Source organism: Panthera leo, chromosome E1, assembly GCF_018350215.1.
Source record: "Panthera leo isolate Ple1 chromosome E1, P.leo_Ple1_pat1.1, whole genome shotgun sequence".
Lineage (NCBI taxonomy): Eukaryota > Metazoa > Chordata > Mammalia > Carnivora > Felidae > Panthera > Panthera leo.
The window spans coordinates 42,520,919-42,536,144 of NC_056692.1; the positions used below are offsets into that span (position 1 = coordinate 42,520,919).

Consider the following 15,226-nt stretch of genomic DNA (forward strand, 5'->3'; position numbering starts at 1 on the left):
AAAAAAGGGGTTGGTTAAATAAACCTGGCCCTCTCTGATGACCTTCAGTGCTGCCCCCTGGTGTCTGAAAAGCAGCATCTCACCCCACTCAGGAAATCCCTTACTCTTCCCTATTTAGAGACTTCTCAGATTTAGAGGATCACTGCACTGGAAGGAACCAAAAAAGGTCACCTAGCAGTCCATCTGCTGGTAGGGCAAGGCCAAGCTAAATCATTCTCAGCAGACTCAAGGTCTCTAATGAGACAGACTCTATAAATTTCTTTTATTAATCCATTCCAGTCTGACACAAGATACTAAGTATTTTTCAGCACTAATAAATTTTAATCATGTTATTTTGTCTTGTTGCTATGTTTTACTCTTTTGTCAGCTGGTATGGCCACACACGTTTTGTGTATATGTGTGTGTTAACTGTGCACAGTGCTTATTAAACACTTGAATATCTTATAACTGTCTTGGGAAAAAGGTCTACGAAAACTCCCGTACAGTGTTACCCCTTTACTTCTGCTTTTTAGGTAGCACAAATTCATGCAAACTCAATGTTATACTCTTTTCTTTGGAGAATCCTACATGTCTAACTGCATCCTTACCACTGTCTGATGCATCTTTTTTTTTTTTTTTCCCAAGTAAGTTATATGTCCAATATGGGGCTTGAACTCACGACCTGGAGATCAAGAGTTGCATGCTCTGCCGACTGAGCCAGTCAGGCACCCCGTGATGCATCCTTTCCGATTTGACAAACATCACATATATACAGGCCCAGAAAAGTCATTAAAAAGCAAGCTAATACAGCCATTCTTTTAATGGCTACAAAATACTTGAGATGTACCATAATTCATTTAATCAGAATCTCACTGATAAACATTTAACTTATTTCCAGTTTGTTTCCCCTCTTATAAAATATATATATATATACACACACACATACACACACACACACACACACACACTATACATAAACCAATTATATCTGTAAATCAAATCCCTACAACTGAAATTATTAGTTCTCAAGTATCAAATCTTTATACAAAATTTCTCCATTGCCTTTTCTTTCTTATCTTCCCCCCTTCACTCTGAATTCAACGGCACTTAGAGGACCATAGATCTAGAAGACTGGTGAGCAACTATCCTCATGCTTAGTAAAACAAAACTGAGCAGGTTTAGGGGCAGGGGGAAGTCTGAGTTCACCAACTTTTGTACTCTGTGTTTAGAAGGGCAGGCCTGAACCAGGCAGCCTGACATTCTCACCTGAGCAAGGATCTTATACAGAGGCTCCAAGATAAACTCCACAAAGCTCCTCTGGGAGCTGCTGGTTGGGGCCTTTTTTGTGAATTTTCGTCTATTAAGAGGAAAAAAAAAAAAAGAGTTATGGGTGGCCCAGCAGGGAGAAGGCTGTGTCACTGACCCCAAGGGTGAATTTCCTAAGTTCTGAATCTGAGCAGGGTGAAGGGGAAGGAATGTGTATGTGATCATAACATTTCCAAAGAGAGATTCCCAAGAGAGCATATGGTTATGACTCTCGTGCATGCCTGAGCTGAGCTGTGAAGACCTCAAGAGAAATAGGCTCATCCTGTTAAGAGCTCATGAAGCCAAACCACTTAGAGGAGGATTATTCATGTTTAATAAAAAAGTAGGTTTTGGGGCACCTAGGTGGCTTAGTTGGTTGAGCGTCCAACTTTAGCTCAGGTCATGATCTCGTGGTTTTTGAGTTTGAGCCCCACATCAGGCTCACTGCTGTCAGCCTGTCAGCACAGAGCCCACTCCAGATCCTCTGTCCCCCCTCTCTCTGCCCCTCCCCTGCTTGCACTACCCCCCTACCCCTTCCCAAAAGGTAGGTTTTAATCTTAGGAACTCTTTCTCTGTCCTCACTTCCTGGAAAAATGAACGCCCCCTCTAGAGAGTCACTTCCCCACTCTACTTACGTTTTGGGGTTGAAGTAGATGTCACCCCAGAGTCTTTTAGCAAATTCCTGGTAGTTAATGTCACCTGTAAGAGAAGCCATATGATTATAATCTACCTAACAAAGTATTGTTTGAAAGCCTGCATACGTGGTTCTAGATGCGTAAGTGGTTTATAGCTGAGGAATTCTAGCACGTTCCTTCCCAAGGTCTGGACATTTCCTTGTACCCAGGCAGGCAGACAAGGATACTGAGGCATAGACAAGGACAGGACTGGCCCAAATTAGACATGGCTACGCTGGAGCCAAAATGAGTACCCAGGCAGCTCTATGTCTAGGAAGCAAAGAACTGAGCTATGGACAAGGATACGGTTTATATGCTTTCCTTCAATAAAATAGGCCCAACCGCCCACATGCTATGCTCTGTCTGCACCTAAACACTGTTCCTTCCAGAAGTGGGGCTTAATGGCTCCTTCACTCTTCCCTGATCCACATAAGCTCTCTGCTGCCAGTGTGGGCAGTCTCCCAGCTGCAATGCCACGCTAAAGCTCAAACTAGCCCCAAGCCTCTGGAAGGCAGACATCTAGTCCTCTGGAGAGAAAACTCCAAAGCCTACCTTTGTCTCATCTTTTACCAGTTAATATTTTTAGTTTGACTGTAACTCTTAATCCTGGTCAGGCTGAGCCAAGCAACGGTGGCTTTTAGAATTCAAGATCTTCTCAATCAAGAGCTCCTGTTAGCCAATTTGGTCACATGACCAACTCTGTCATGAGTATTTCTATCTAGATGATTTCACTCAAGATGCCATAAAGGATATTCATCACTTTTCCCCTAAAGCCACGCTCCCCTTCAGACCATTCCCCCTTTTACTGAGGCTACCTTGGCATTTCATCCAGGTTCAAAATCTTTTTCTTCCCCACTTTGCTAATTACCAAATTCTTCCCTTCTTTCCCACATTAGTTAGTGACTCTCTCTCCTTTGAACCACTGTGTCTTTTACACGCCTCCATTACTGCACCTTATAGTACAGCATACTCACTGGACTGAGTTGCTTGAGTGCTCACAAGAACTAGGCCTACCGTGCTGGAAGTTTAATAAACGGTCAGTGGAAGAAAGGGTGAACTTCTCTCTGGTTCTTCTCCTCCTTTTCAATCTCACTAATAACAGGAACCCAATATTCACGATCCTGTATCTGAATACTGGTGAAAATGTCTAACCGGGTGTTCCTTCCTGTACCCACCCTTCTTCCTGGCCTATCTTCTATCAGCTTTGCACGTGTCAGCCTACCCCAATCTTTAACAGCTCCCAACTGCTCACAGGATAAAGTCAAAATTCTTTAACCTGGCATTCCAAGCCTTCCTCAATGTGGTCCCAACCCAGCTTGCCCACAGCTTTACTTCAACTCTCCCCTTTGGTGAAACAGTTCACCATTATTAAATAGGCCATGGGTCCAAACCACCCGCCTCTGTACCTCCTCTTTCAATGCTGCGAATCTAGAACTCCCAGCTCTCTACTCTCCACCTGCCCATGAAGCCCCATCTCTTCCTGCCCAAACTGATGTCATACACTGTTGTTCAACACTCTGTAGGTTTCCGTCTACCCCTTGGACAGAGTTCTTAGAAGTCAGAGATTGTTCCCCATGCGTTGCCAGATTCTTAGTTAAGAGGACATGACATCAACTGTGGAAGTACGGTGTGATGGAAAAAACATCAAGTAGATTCTAGTCCCAAGCCCACCAGTAGGTTCTGTAACCCTGGGCGTAGTTTTCCCATATGTGGAATGAAGGGGAAGGACTCAATGATCTCTGATATTCCTTTCAGAGCTGACTTTCTAGAAGTCCCAAACATGACTTTTCTCCCCTCCCCTCCTTTGTAAAAATATAAGTATACAGAAAGAATGCAAATGGGGGAGAGGGGCAGAGGAAGAAAGAGAGAGAATCCTAAGCAGTCTCCATGCTCAGTGCAGAACCCAGTGCAGGGCTTGATCCCATGACCCTGGGATCATGACCTGAGTCAGATGCTCAACCAACTGAGCCACCCAGGTGCCCCCATACATGGCTTTTCAGGAGGATGATACTGGAACCCAGAGCTGGCTCCTTTGTAAACTAACAGTGGGTTCCTAGGATGGGCAATACTTTCTCCTGAGGCTCAGGGCCATTTTCAATCAGAAACTAAATCATTAATACACTGTAATTACAGAAATGGTCTTGGATTTTGCTTCACATGCTGATGTAAAGAATATTCAGAGACCTGGAAACCAGAACCCTACTCAGATAAGTTTTATTTATTATCCATCTACTTTTCCTTTTCAAAAGAGCCATCTAGAAACAACTAAATGTATGCCTAATGATAAGAAAGTAGTTAAGTTATAGCACATCTATACAGGGGAGTAACTGGCAGTGACAGAAAATAATTCATAGAAATGAATTTTAATAAAATAATTTGGCAAATTCCTGTGATCCGATGCTGAGTGAAAATTTATCTGTGTTATGTTTTATATATTATTTATGTCCCTCTATAAAATGTGATCTCATTTATGCAGAACACTAAACACAGAAAGAACTATAAAATGTTTGCATGGTTATGGTAATGAGGTTATGGGTGAGTTTTGCTTTCTTGATGAGATTTTACTGTATCGTCCACGTTTCTACAATGAGGATGCAGTGGATAAGCACATATTAAAAACACAAACAAACAAGTTGCATTTGCCCATTTCTTTCACAAGAGCAAAGACGAGGGTGAAGGACCACTGAGTGGTGAGAACAGAAACACTGGAGCTCCAGTGCCTGTCAGCTGTGAGACCTCTCACCGGGCCTCTCCGCAGTCCTCAAAACAGGGTGAATTATGACCTCCTCGAAAGGACAGTGTTGGATACTCAGGACATGGTTGTTACCGGAATCTGAGGGAATCGGGAGGCACAGAGGTAAAGAGCACAGGAGTCTCCTGGAGTTGGGAAGCCGGCCCCAGAGCTCTGTGCCAAGGCTCCGGGACCTGTAAAATCATTCAGCTGGGTATCCCGGGGGACTGCAAATCCAACTCGAGCTCTCGAGTAGGCCTACAAAATGTCCATGTGCCTACAGATGGCTGGAGAGACAGCCAGAAGAAGCACCACTAGTGACAGACATTCCATCCCTGAGGAAAGGTCTGACAGGGCTTTGCGCCCATGGAGAATTACTCTCGGAAAATATCTGTCTCACGCTAACAAAGATTCTTATTCCTAAAATGAGCTCCCTTTTCACCCATTTCTTCCACAGTCACCTTTACTCTTCTATTCTTTAGAAGCCACTTGGCCCAAAGAAAGGGTCTAGGGGCCAAAACGAGACCGAAACGTGACAATAATAGTTGATAAAATGCTCCCCCAAACAGGGGACCCTGGCATGAAGCCAATTCTAAACTCTTCAGCAGGAAAGGCACCCGTGACTCTGGGGAAGCTGGGAGACAGCCCGCCAGCCAGAGCTTACCGAAGGTGTCAGCATAGATCTTGGCAAAGGAGCCGAGTGTGAAGCAGATGCTGTACTGGGAGCTGGAGAAGCAGACGTTGCCCAAGAGTGGGGAAAGGATCAGGTTCTCATCGGTGGAGTACATGCTGAAACAGAGACAGTCATGAGTGCAGAGCCGGGCTGTGCAGCAACACCAACATAATGCCAAGGGTGAAGGGCGGGGACTCTGTGTCATCACCCCTCTCCAGCCCTTGTTCTCAGAAGGGGCTTGCATAACACACTCAAGTGCTGCCAGCGGCCTGGCCCAAGAAAGTGACATGATGGAGTTGTCCCCTAACTCCCAGTAACAAGCTGACTTCCCAGTGCTGGGAACTTCGTGCATGATCCTGGAGAAGTTAACTGCACCAGACACACAAGGGGAAACTTGGAGGTCAGAGACAAAGCTCTTGAAACACAGGAAAGGAATCTGATGTGAAAGTGGAGTACCTTTTTGAGAAATCTCAATTTCACAAACACAAACAGACATAAATATCAGAAGTGAATAAAAAACAAAAGACAAAATAAGGGCAACTTTGCTCCCCACTCTCACTGCCCAGTTCCTCTTTATTTTATTAGGCGTTGTTATACAAATTCACATGAAAACTTTATCTTAAAGGCCACGCAGAAGCCACAGCATCCCAAGTTCACTAAAGTTTCAAAGAAAACCAGCTGTATACAGGAATTCAATCCACAACCCTAGCCTCACTGACAGATTGTTTTATGTAATTTCTTAATTTAGAAGTGAAAGTATTGGCTTCTAAAGAGCAGTTTCCTACCTTATTCCACCATATCCCAAGTTATGTTCCCCAGAGGCAACTGCTTTCAACTCTGTTAAAGCTGCTTTCAGAGCAATGGTCCTCATATTTCTAAATAATATGCTCACGTTGCTGTTTCTTGTTTAGAGGCTGAGATCAGACTTCTTATTTTGGTGATCGGGATTTAGCCCCATCCTCTGTTTTAAGGTAATAAATAAGTTTATCATTTCATCTTTGGGGTTCCTGATATTATGTTGGTCTCCAGTCATTCTCGGTCCTTCTGGAGCCAGGGAGAAGAGATCACTGTTGAGAATTAGTACTACATACGGGGGAGGCTCCTGAAGGTAAATCTGTCTCTGGCCAGGGAGGTACCATCCCCAGTCCTTAACTGGAGAGGTGTTCTCTCAATAGGACAGCTTCATTCTGGGCCCTTTGAGGGGCCACAATAAGTCATCCAGTCCTTCTGTCAGCCCGCAGATAAGACTGTCTTTATGATATATTTAACCTATTCTTCAAAGTCACCTTGATACTGTATTGTGAGGTCTCCCAGCCATCGCTCATACTTATTAATATAAGCCTGAAATCCATCTTGCTGAAAAGCAACTATGTCCACAAAAACAACAGCCAATAGTTCCTTCACTTACTGAATTTGTGTTAATAACAGCAACTAACATCATTCATGGGGCAGGTACTGCATGCTAAGCACTATGCTAAGTGGGTTACATCAAATATCTAATGTTTATTTATTTTTGAGAGACAGAGCATGAGCGAGGGCAGGGCAGAAAGAGAGAAAGAGAGAAGGGCGCGAGAGCACGCACGCTCATGCTGAGCTGTCAGCACAGAGCCCGATGTGGGGCTCAAACCCACAAACTGTGAGACCATGACCTGAGCCGAAGTTGGATGTTCAACCGACTGAGCCACCAGGTGCTCCAAATATCTGATTTCTTATCACATCCCATTAGGTAAGCGTTATTATCATTCATTCCCTTTTTACAGAGGCAGAACCTGAGGCTCTACAAGCATCACTTGCCCAGGTTCACACACTTGGTATGGGGTGAAGGCAAGACCAAGTTGAGAGTCTCAGGTATTGAACACAACACAGAAGTGAAGGTGGGTCTTAGGCTGTACAGCCGGAGAAGGCACAGGGTCGGTGAGGTCGAGGTTGTGGAGTCAAACCCTATAGAGCCCTGGAATGTGCCCCTAGCCTTGTCCAAAAAGCTCGTTATGTACTCCCAAGAAATCAGGGTTGCCCCCCAGAGGTGTTCAAGGTTAAGATTTGTAAAAAACAGAGTTCCTGAGGACAGGAAATCCACACTTGGGGTCCTATACCTTATTTATTTATTTAAGTTTATTTATTTCTTTTGAGAAAGAGACAGTGCAAGTGGGGGAGGTGCAGAGAGAGGGGGAAACAGAGAATCCCAAGAAGGCTCTGTGCTGTCAGCGCAGAGCCCGACGTGGAGCTCGAACTCATGAAACTGTAAGATCGTGACCTGAGCTGAAACCAAGAGTCAGACGCTTAACAGACTGAGCCATCCAGGAGCCCCGGGTCCCATACCTTATTAATCCGTTGACCTCATCTACGATGTGGCGCAGCTTATAATAAGCATCAGTTGGCGGCAGCTTTAGCTCCAGGATCAGCCGGTCAATCTTGTTGATGCACACGGTGACCGCCAGCCTCTCCTGTACTGCGTGCTTGATCAGCCGCTCTGTGTTTAGCATCACCTGAGAGACACAAGACCCAGAAAGTGGTGGTAAGAGCAAAAAGGGCAGAAAAGTCCAGAGCAAAGCCAAAGAAGGTACTATCTGAAAATACAAACTATGAGGAAAAGAGAACCTCGGGAAACTGATTATTGGGTGTAAGCAGAGGGTAAAGAGGGCACCTGGCAGGATTGAGATACGACTAAACAGCCTGATGATGCTGGGAGCCAGGTTTCTCAGTGCTGGAGAAGGGACAGAAGCAGGCTTAGGAAGCAGCTATGGTACTGAATGGAACTGTGGGCATTAGGATGAAAATACGATTTCTTCATTTTTTATTATTTATCCCATTTAATATGTATGTGTAGAAATAGTTGGGGCACCTTGGTGGCTCAGTCAGTTGAGCGTCTGACTTGATTTCGGCTCAGGTCATGATCTCAGTTTGTGAGATCGAGACCCACATTAAGCTCTGTGCTCACAGCGCAGAGCTTGCCTGGGATTCTCACTCTCCCCCCTCTCCCTGCCCCTTCCCTACTCACGCACATTCTCTTTCTCTCAAAATAAATAAATAAAAATGTAAACAAAAAAATAGTTATAGATGTGTGTGTATATGTATTATCTGTGTTCAGTGAAAAGATCTAGAAGTAATGGACCCCAGGAGCAGTGAACACACCATGGCGTTTGTTTCTATCCCAGTCCCCATTACAAGGAGCCAGAGCTCCTTGAAGAAATAGCTGATTCCAGGACTGGGGCAGGTAAAGCACAAAATGAATCCAGAACATCTTTTTGTGCCTGAAAGTAAGGAAGTACTCCAAAAAAGATGGGGCATGTCAAAAGAACAAAGGAGCTCTACCTAACCAAATCTGGGATAGAGCATCAAAATATGTAAGGAAAGTAATGGATTATAACCCACTGAATGAAATAAAAATCCACGTATCCATACTGACAATAAATAAGCAAATGGGCGAGAAAGGAAAGCCCTTCCTCAAAATAGAATTCTAACCAAAAAATATAATAGGAGGGGATGCCTGGGTGGCTCAGACAGTTGAGTGTCTGACTTTGGCTCAGGTGATCTCATGGTTCACAAGTTCGAGCCCGGCGTCGGGCTCTGTGCTGACAGCTCAGAGCCTGGAGCCTGCTTCAGATTCTGTGTCTCCCTCTCTCTCTGCCCCTCTTCCTCTTACACTGTCTCTCTCCCTCTCTCTTTCAAAAATAAATATACATTAAAAAAAAAGGAATAATAAGAGTTAGAAAATCATCATTTGCAACTACTATGGAAATAAACTAGGAATGATTAATGGAGGATAAAACTTGGGGTGCCTGGCTGGCTCAGTCAGTAGAGCATGCGACTCTTGATCTCGGGGTCATGACTTTGAGCCCCACACTGGGCATAGAGCTTACATTAAAAAAAAAAAAAAAAAAATTAACAGATGATAAAACTAATAGGCAAAGTTTGAAAAGGAGTAGAATGTATACAGAGCCTCAAGGTATCTCTCCACAAATTATTTATTACCAAGGGGGAAAATAGTAACTTTACACAGGAGAAAACTGGTAAACCCACCTTAACCAAGCAATCAAAGTTAGTATCACCAATAATGGGATAAGGTAACACCATGGGCCTCCTAATGTGATGGACTAAGAACAATATAGCTACATTTGCACTTGGGTCAAAAATAACCTGAATGCGATCAGGAGCAAACATTCAACGAGGCCAGATGGAGAGACATACTACCAAACAAGTATAATTTATACTCTTCAAAAATGCCGTTATAAAAAAACCAAGAAAGACTATTGAATAGTTCCAATCAAATGATTCCAATTAAGAGACTGAAGAGACATGAGGACTGAATGCTAGGCAGCATCCTTGATCAGAAAAGAAAATTCTATAAGGGACACTACTGGGACAGTTAGTGAAATTCTGTAAGGTCTGGAAAAAAAGATCTGTACAACAATACTGTATCAATGTTAAATTCCCTGATTTTGGGAACTGTATTTTGGTCATGTAAGTGAATGTCCTTGTTCTTAGGTAACATGCTGAAATATTGTATTTTGAAATAATTCACGGGGAAAATACACACTCATATGTGTGTGTATACATCTACAGAGAAAGAATTACAAAGCAAATGAGGGTGCACTCCTTGTACTGTTCTTCCAACTTTTCAATAAATTTGAAAGTATGTGTATTCCAAAATGAAATCAAATAGAGGGGGAAGAAAAAAAAAAAAAAAAGCAACTCTGGCTCCCTCTGCTGGCAAAATCACCAATGACAACACGAACAAGGTTAGCCAAATTACCTAATCTCTCAATTTAGAAATATACAAGATGCCTTGAGTCTTTTGATTCCAAACTCTATTTTAGAAAAACTCATTGGGGCGCCTGGGTGACTCAGCTGGTTAAGCATCTGACTTCGGCGCAGGTCACGATCTCACAGTTTGTGGGCTCGAGCACCGCACTGGGTTCTGTGCTGACAGCTCAGAGCCTGGAGCCTGCTTCAGATCCTGTGTCTCCATCTCTCTCTGCCCTTCCCCAGCTCATGCTCGAGCTCGCTCGCTCTCTCTCAAAAATAAAATAAACATAAAAAAATTTAAAAAAAGAAAAACTCATTAATATTTAAAATCCATTTACACGAATATACTCTCCTCCCTCTTTTAATTACATTTGTCATTTTATTTTGGGTCCTATCATTTTGACCTTCACTGGACAAGGAGTGAAGAACTCATACTGAGAAGTAATTGTGACCTTCATAGGCTGCCTTAATTTCAGAGCAAACGTGAGCCTTAATCCCACAGACTTTCATCGTCTCTGGTTCCCAGCTCACTCAATGCACTAGGCATTGTGTGGGGCAAACCTAACATGGAGGAGGGATCATAAGAGGGTAGCGGCAGACTCACCCCTTCAGCCGCATCGATGAAAAGGACAACTCCATCTGAGATGCGCAAGCCAGCTGTGACCTCATCAGAAAAATTCACATGTCCTGAAAGGCAAATACCCAGTAAGTCACCTGCGTGGTGGCAGGATGACGCAAATTAACTTGTAGGTAGCCTAAGGGAACACGGCAAAGCATGTGAGCCCCCAAACATGTCCTTTCCCTTCTCCCCACAACTCCCTACATCGTATAAAATTCTACCAGGTAGAGTCATGTGCTTGGATTAAACTTTTATACAGGGGGTCCCCAAACACAAAAAGAAGGAAGTGTTTGCCTAGGAGGGCAATAACATCGACATTCACACACCAGCTAGGTCTCATCAGCAGTCAGCAGAGTTCTGGGAGGCACAAGACGATTCAGAGGCTGGAGAAAGGGCAAGAGGGCCTGGTGCGTGAGAGATAAGCCAAGGTGCTGCCGGTGGGGGACAGGGACAGGGGCTGAGAGGTATCAGGGCACTGGGCATCCGAGGATGAGAAGAAGGTCAACCTGTCAAAGCTCCAGTTTTTCTACTTAAAACTCTGCCCCGAGTTGGTCCTTTCCATTAGATAAAGACACAGTCTGTCACAGGGCAAGGTATGCTGCTCCTGTGACCTGTATGTCCACCGCCACTTGGTGCACTGACCCCACGGTTTCCTTCAAAAGACTTAGTGTGCCCGAAGCCAGGGCCATGTCTGACTCACCTTCATTATCAAGTGTCTAGCATGGGGCCTGACACAGGCTGGAATGAGTCAATGAATGAGACTCCATAATATTTAAATATTTTAGAGCAGAGCAAAGAGAGGAGCGAAAGAGAAGGCCTGCTGCACAGTGCCTACTAATTAACTAGTCAGAAGCAAAGGAGACAGTGAAAAAGGAAATTATCTCAACGAAAGGAGAAGTGAAGGAATGTAAACACAAAGATGAAATGCTCTGTTCTATTCTGGAAAGAGAGCACAAAAAAAAAGGAGGGCAAGGTCTCATAGTAAAAGGAATGTCCCACCTGGAGTGTCCATGATATTGAAGAGGTAAGACTTTCCTTTGGTATCTGGCAAGACCACTGTCACTGGAGTGCTTTTGATGCCAACACCTCTCTGAAATCACGAAGAAAGAGTGGTCATTGGGATTTCTTCCTATGCAAGAGGAGTTCCTTCTGCTCCAGGGGCTTGCCAGTTGCTAGTAGTTACGCTGACGTCTCTTCTTGAGTGTTATTTTTATCTAGGCCTCTAATCAGAATGACCCTGAAGATGAGCTATCTTGGTGTTAAACATCATTTCTGCAGAGGTCTCGTTCAAATACAACAAAAGTAAAAATAGGGGTGCCTGGGTGGCTCAGTCGGTTAAGCACCCAAGTCTTGACCTCAACTCAGGTCACAACGTCACGGTTTGTGTGTTCGAGCCCCATGTGAGGCTCTGCGCTGATGGTGTGAGGCCCGCTTGGGATTCTGTCTCTCCCCCTCTCTGCCCGCTCTGTTTTCTGTTTTTCTCTCTCTCTCAAAATAAATAAACTTAAAAAAAAAAAAAAAAAAAAAAAACACAAAAAACCAAAAGAACAAGTAAAGCAGGATTAATTTAAATCTTAACAGAGAATCCAGGATCCTACGATCTTAATACACGGTTAACAAAAAATAACTAAAGCATTATGTAAGTGCAATGAAACATCCTGCTGCATTTTAGGGTTTCAAAAAAAATGAGACCCTTTTGGCCCCGGCTGCCACCATGGCACCCATGAAAAAGCTTGTGACAAAGGGGCGCAAAAAAAAAGTTCTGAAGTCTACCCTTGACTGTACCCACTTTGTAGGAGATGGAATCATGGATGCTGCCAATTTGGAGCAGTTTCCTCAAGAGAATCAAAGAGAATGGCAAAGCCGGGAATGTTGGTGGAGGGGTTGTAACCATTCAAAGGAGCAAGAGCAAGATTACTGTCATTTCTGAGGTGCCTTTTTCCAAAAGGTGTTTGAAATATCTCAGCAAAAAATATCTGAAGAGGGGCACCAGGGTGGCTCAGTCGGCTGAGTGTCGGCCTTCGGCTCAGGTCATGGTCTCACAGTTTGTGAGCTGGAGCCCCACGTCAGGCTAGTTGCTGTCGGCACAGAGCCTGCTTCGGATCCTCTGTCTTCCTCTCTCTGCCCCTCCCCAGCTTGCGCTCTCGCTCTCTCTCAAAAGTAAATATTAAAAAAAATTTTTTTTAATTTGAAGAAGAATAATCTGTGTGATATGTAGTTACTCGCAACAAAGAGAGTTATGAATTGTGTTACTTCTGGATTAACCACGAGGAAGAAGAGAAAGATTAAAATGCATTTATCTGGAATATTTTTTTAAATTTTTTAAATATTTATTTAAATGTTTTTATTTATTTTTGAGACAGAGAGAGACAGAGCATGAGCAGGGGAGGGGCAGAGAGAGAGGGAGACACAGAATCGGAAGCAGGCTCCAGGCTCTGAGTGCCAGCACAGAGCCCGACGCGGGGCTCGAACTCACACACCGCGAGATCATGACCTGAGCCGAAGTCGGACGCTCAACCGACTGAGCCACCCAGGCGCCCCTAATATTTATTTTTGAGAGAGACTGTGTGAGCTGGCGAGGGGCAGAGAGGGAGGGAGACACAGAATCTGAAGCAGGCTCCAGGCTCTGAGCTGTCAGCACAGAGCCCGACGTGGGGCTCAAACTTGCAAACCGTGAGACCATGACATGAGCCAAAGTCAGATGCTCAACTGACTGAGCCACCCAGGCGCCCCTATCTGGAATATTTTGTATGAGTTCTTGAATAAAACTTGGGAACCAAAAGTTATAAAAAGAAGTAAGTATTAAAAACACTCTAGTCATACATGTTAAAAAACAAAAGCTAACATCTGTTAATTACTTATCATAAGCTTGCACTGTTCAAAGTTCCTTTAGTAAATAAACCGCACTTACAAACTTGAGCTCTCCATGTGGTCATTTAAGAAACAGAGACAGAAATAAAGGAGAGAGGAAAGAGAGGGGTCAGAGAGCAGGGGAAAGATCCAGATGGAAGAAAGAGCCACCAGCTGGAATGGGAAAGACAGTGAGGTACGCTCACTGCTTTACACAGAATAGAAGCACAATGACAGAGGTACCCACTCTCAAAGAGAAGCTACTCCTAGAAAGAGATCATCATATAGATGGAATCATCTCATGGGTTTTGAGGATGATGTCATTTAAAAAATCCTGTTGGGTTTCTATATAACTTATTGCAGAAATGTAGATATCACCTGTTGGGCCTTGCCCTACTAGGCCAAATTAAAAGTAAGGGTAGGAAGGTCCCCCCACCTACCCTAAAGCTTGCCTGCCCACCTCTCTTTCAAGTAATATATACAGATCAGGGGACGACTGGGAGAAGCAGCAAGATAAAGAGACGTGAGGTGGGAGTGAGAGAGGGAGTACAGTGTAGAGCAAAGTGTTAGCATAAAGGCTCCCCCACATTCCCTATAGAACTCCTGATGGGTCTGGTGTGGGCAACAATTGGATTTCCCCAGGAACACCTACCTCCTGCTCTGTGAAGAGGATGTCAGTGTAGCACAGCTGAAAAAAAAATGAAGCGCTGTTACCAACTGACTTCAGACTCCTCTCCCACACAAACCATCAATCACTTTCCCCCACCAGCTCCCAACTCAAGGGTTTCTGCCTCAGAAGGATAGATGGAAGACAGAAGGGTATCCTACAGAAATTCCAAACAATGAGACCAGTGCCCTCTCAGATGGAAAATGCTCCTGAATGGATTTTTTGGGGGGTTAGGGTGGTCACCGAGGACCAGGTATGGCTGGAGAGCTCAATTTGATCAAATACACTGAATTCTAAAGTGGTGAAGGGAGACATATCCAGCCTTTATGGAACGCCCCGCACGTCAAAACACTCAATCTAGCAGACACAGAACATTTATTGCTCTGAGACTTGCAGCCACACTTGGCCTCATTCACAGGCATTTAAATTTATCATGAAAACAACAAGGTCCAATTGTATTATATTTATAGAGTAGACTATTAATACTATGACAGGAAAGAACAGGCTATAAAAGTCAGGATATATCAGAACAGAGGAAAGATCCCAAGTGCAGAACAGATCATCCAAAAATACTGCAGGTTAATATTCTCTATGCTCTCGAGAAAGTTAAAATTACTTTCTTAAAGGCTATGAATAGAGATTACAATTATAAAGCAGCACTTTGTAGGTGTCATTATTTATAACAAGAGTGGGAAAGTGGAAGGAAGGGGAAAGAGAGAGACACCATATTCTGAATGGTTCATCCTAAACCCTCCACAGAATTTCTACTCACATCTTGGTCATAGCGCTTCCTGATTTCCGGGTGAGTCTGCTCTATTAAACAATCTACAAAACATGTCTGAAAGGGAAGAGAAGGTTAAGATCTGTCAAGCACAAAGGAAAATCTACTCTACCCCTCCCCCAGTGCCCAATACACCACATAACTTAGGGATAAGGAGAGGAAGAGGAGAGCAAGGAGGATTATGGGACAGCAAGGGATTAA

At 44.0% G+C, this 15,226-nt stretch overlaps 1 protein-coding gene across 1 annotated transcript in view; it reads right to left on the minus strand.

Moving 5' to 3' along the window:
* Positions 1-15,226, minus strand: part of EFTUD2 (elongation factor Tu GTP binding domain containing 2) — a 39,283-nt gene that overhangs the window by 12,105 nt on the left and 11,952 nt on the right. The window contains exons 6-13 of the mRNA XM_042915208.1: positions 15,017-15,082; positions 14,230-14,265; positions 11,727-11,817; positions 10,713-10,795; positions 7,682-7,848; positions 5,354-5,478; positions 1,920-1,983; positions 1,246-1,336 (exon numbers count right to left, since the gene is read on the minus strand). Coding sequence (XP_042771142.1) covers positions 1,246-1,336; positions 1,920-1,983; positions 5,354-5,478; positions 7,682-7,848; positions 10,713-10,795; positions 11,727-11,817; positions 14,230-14,265; positions 15,017-15,082 — 723 coding nt within the window. The remainder of the gene's footprint in view (positions 1-1,245; positions 1,337-1,919; positions 1,984-5,353; positions 5,479-7,681; positions 7,849-10,712; positions 10,796-11,726; positions 11,818-14,229; positions 14,266-15,016; positions 15,083-15,226) is intronic.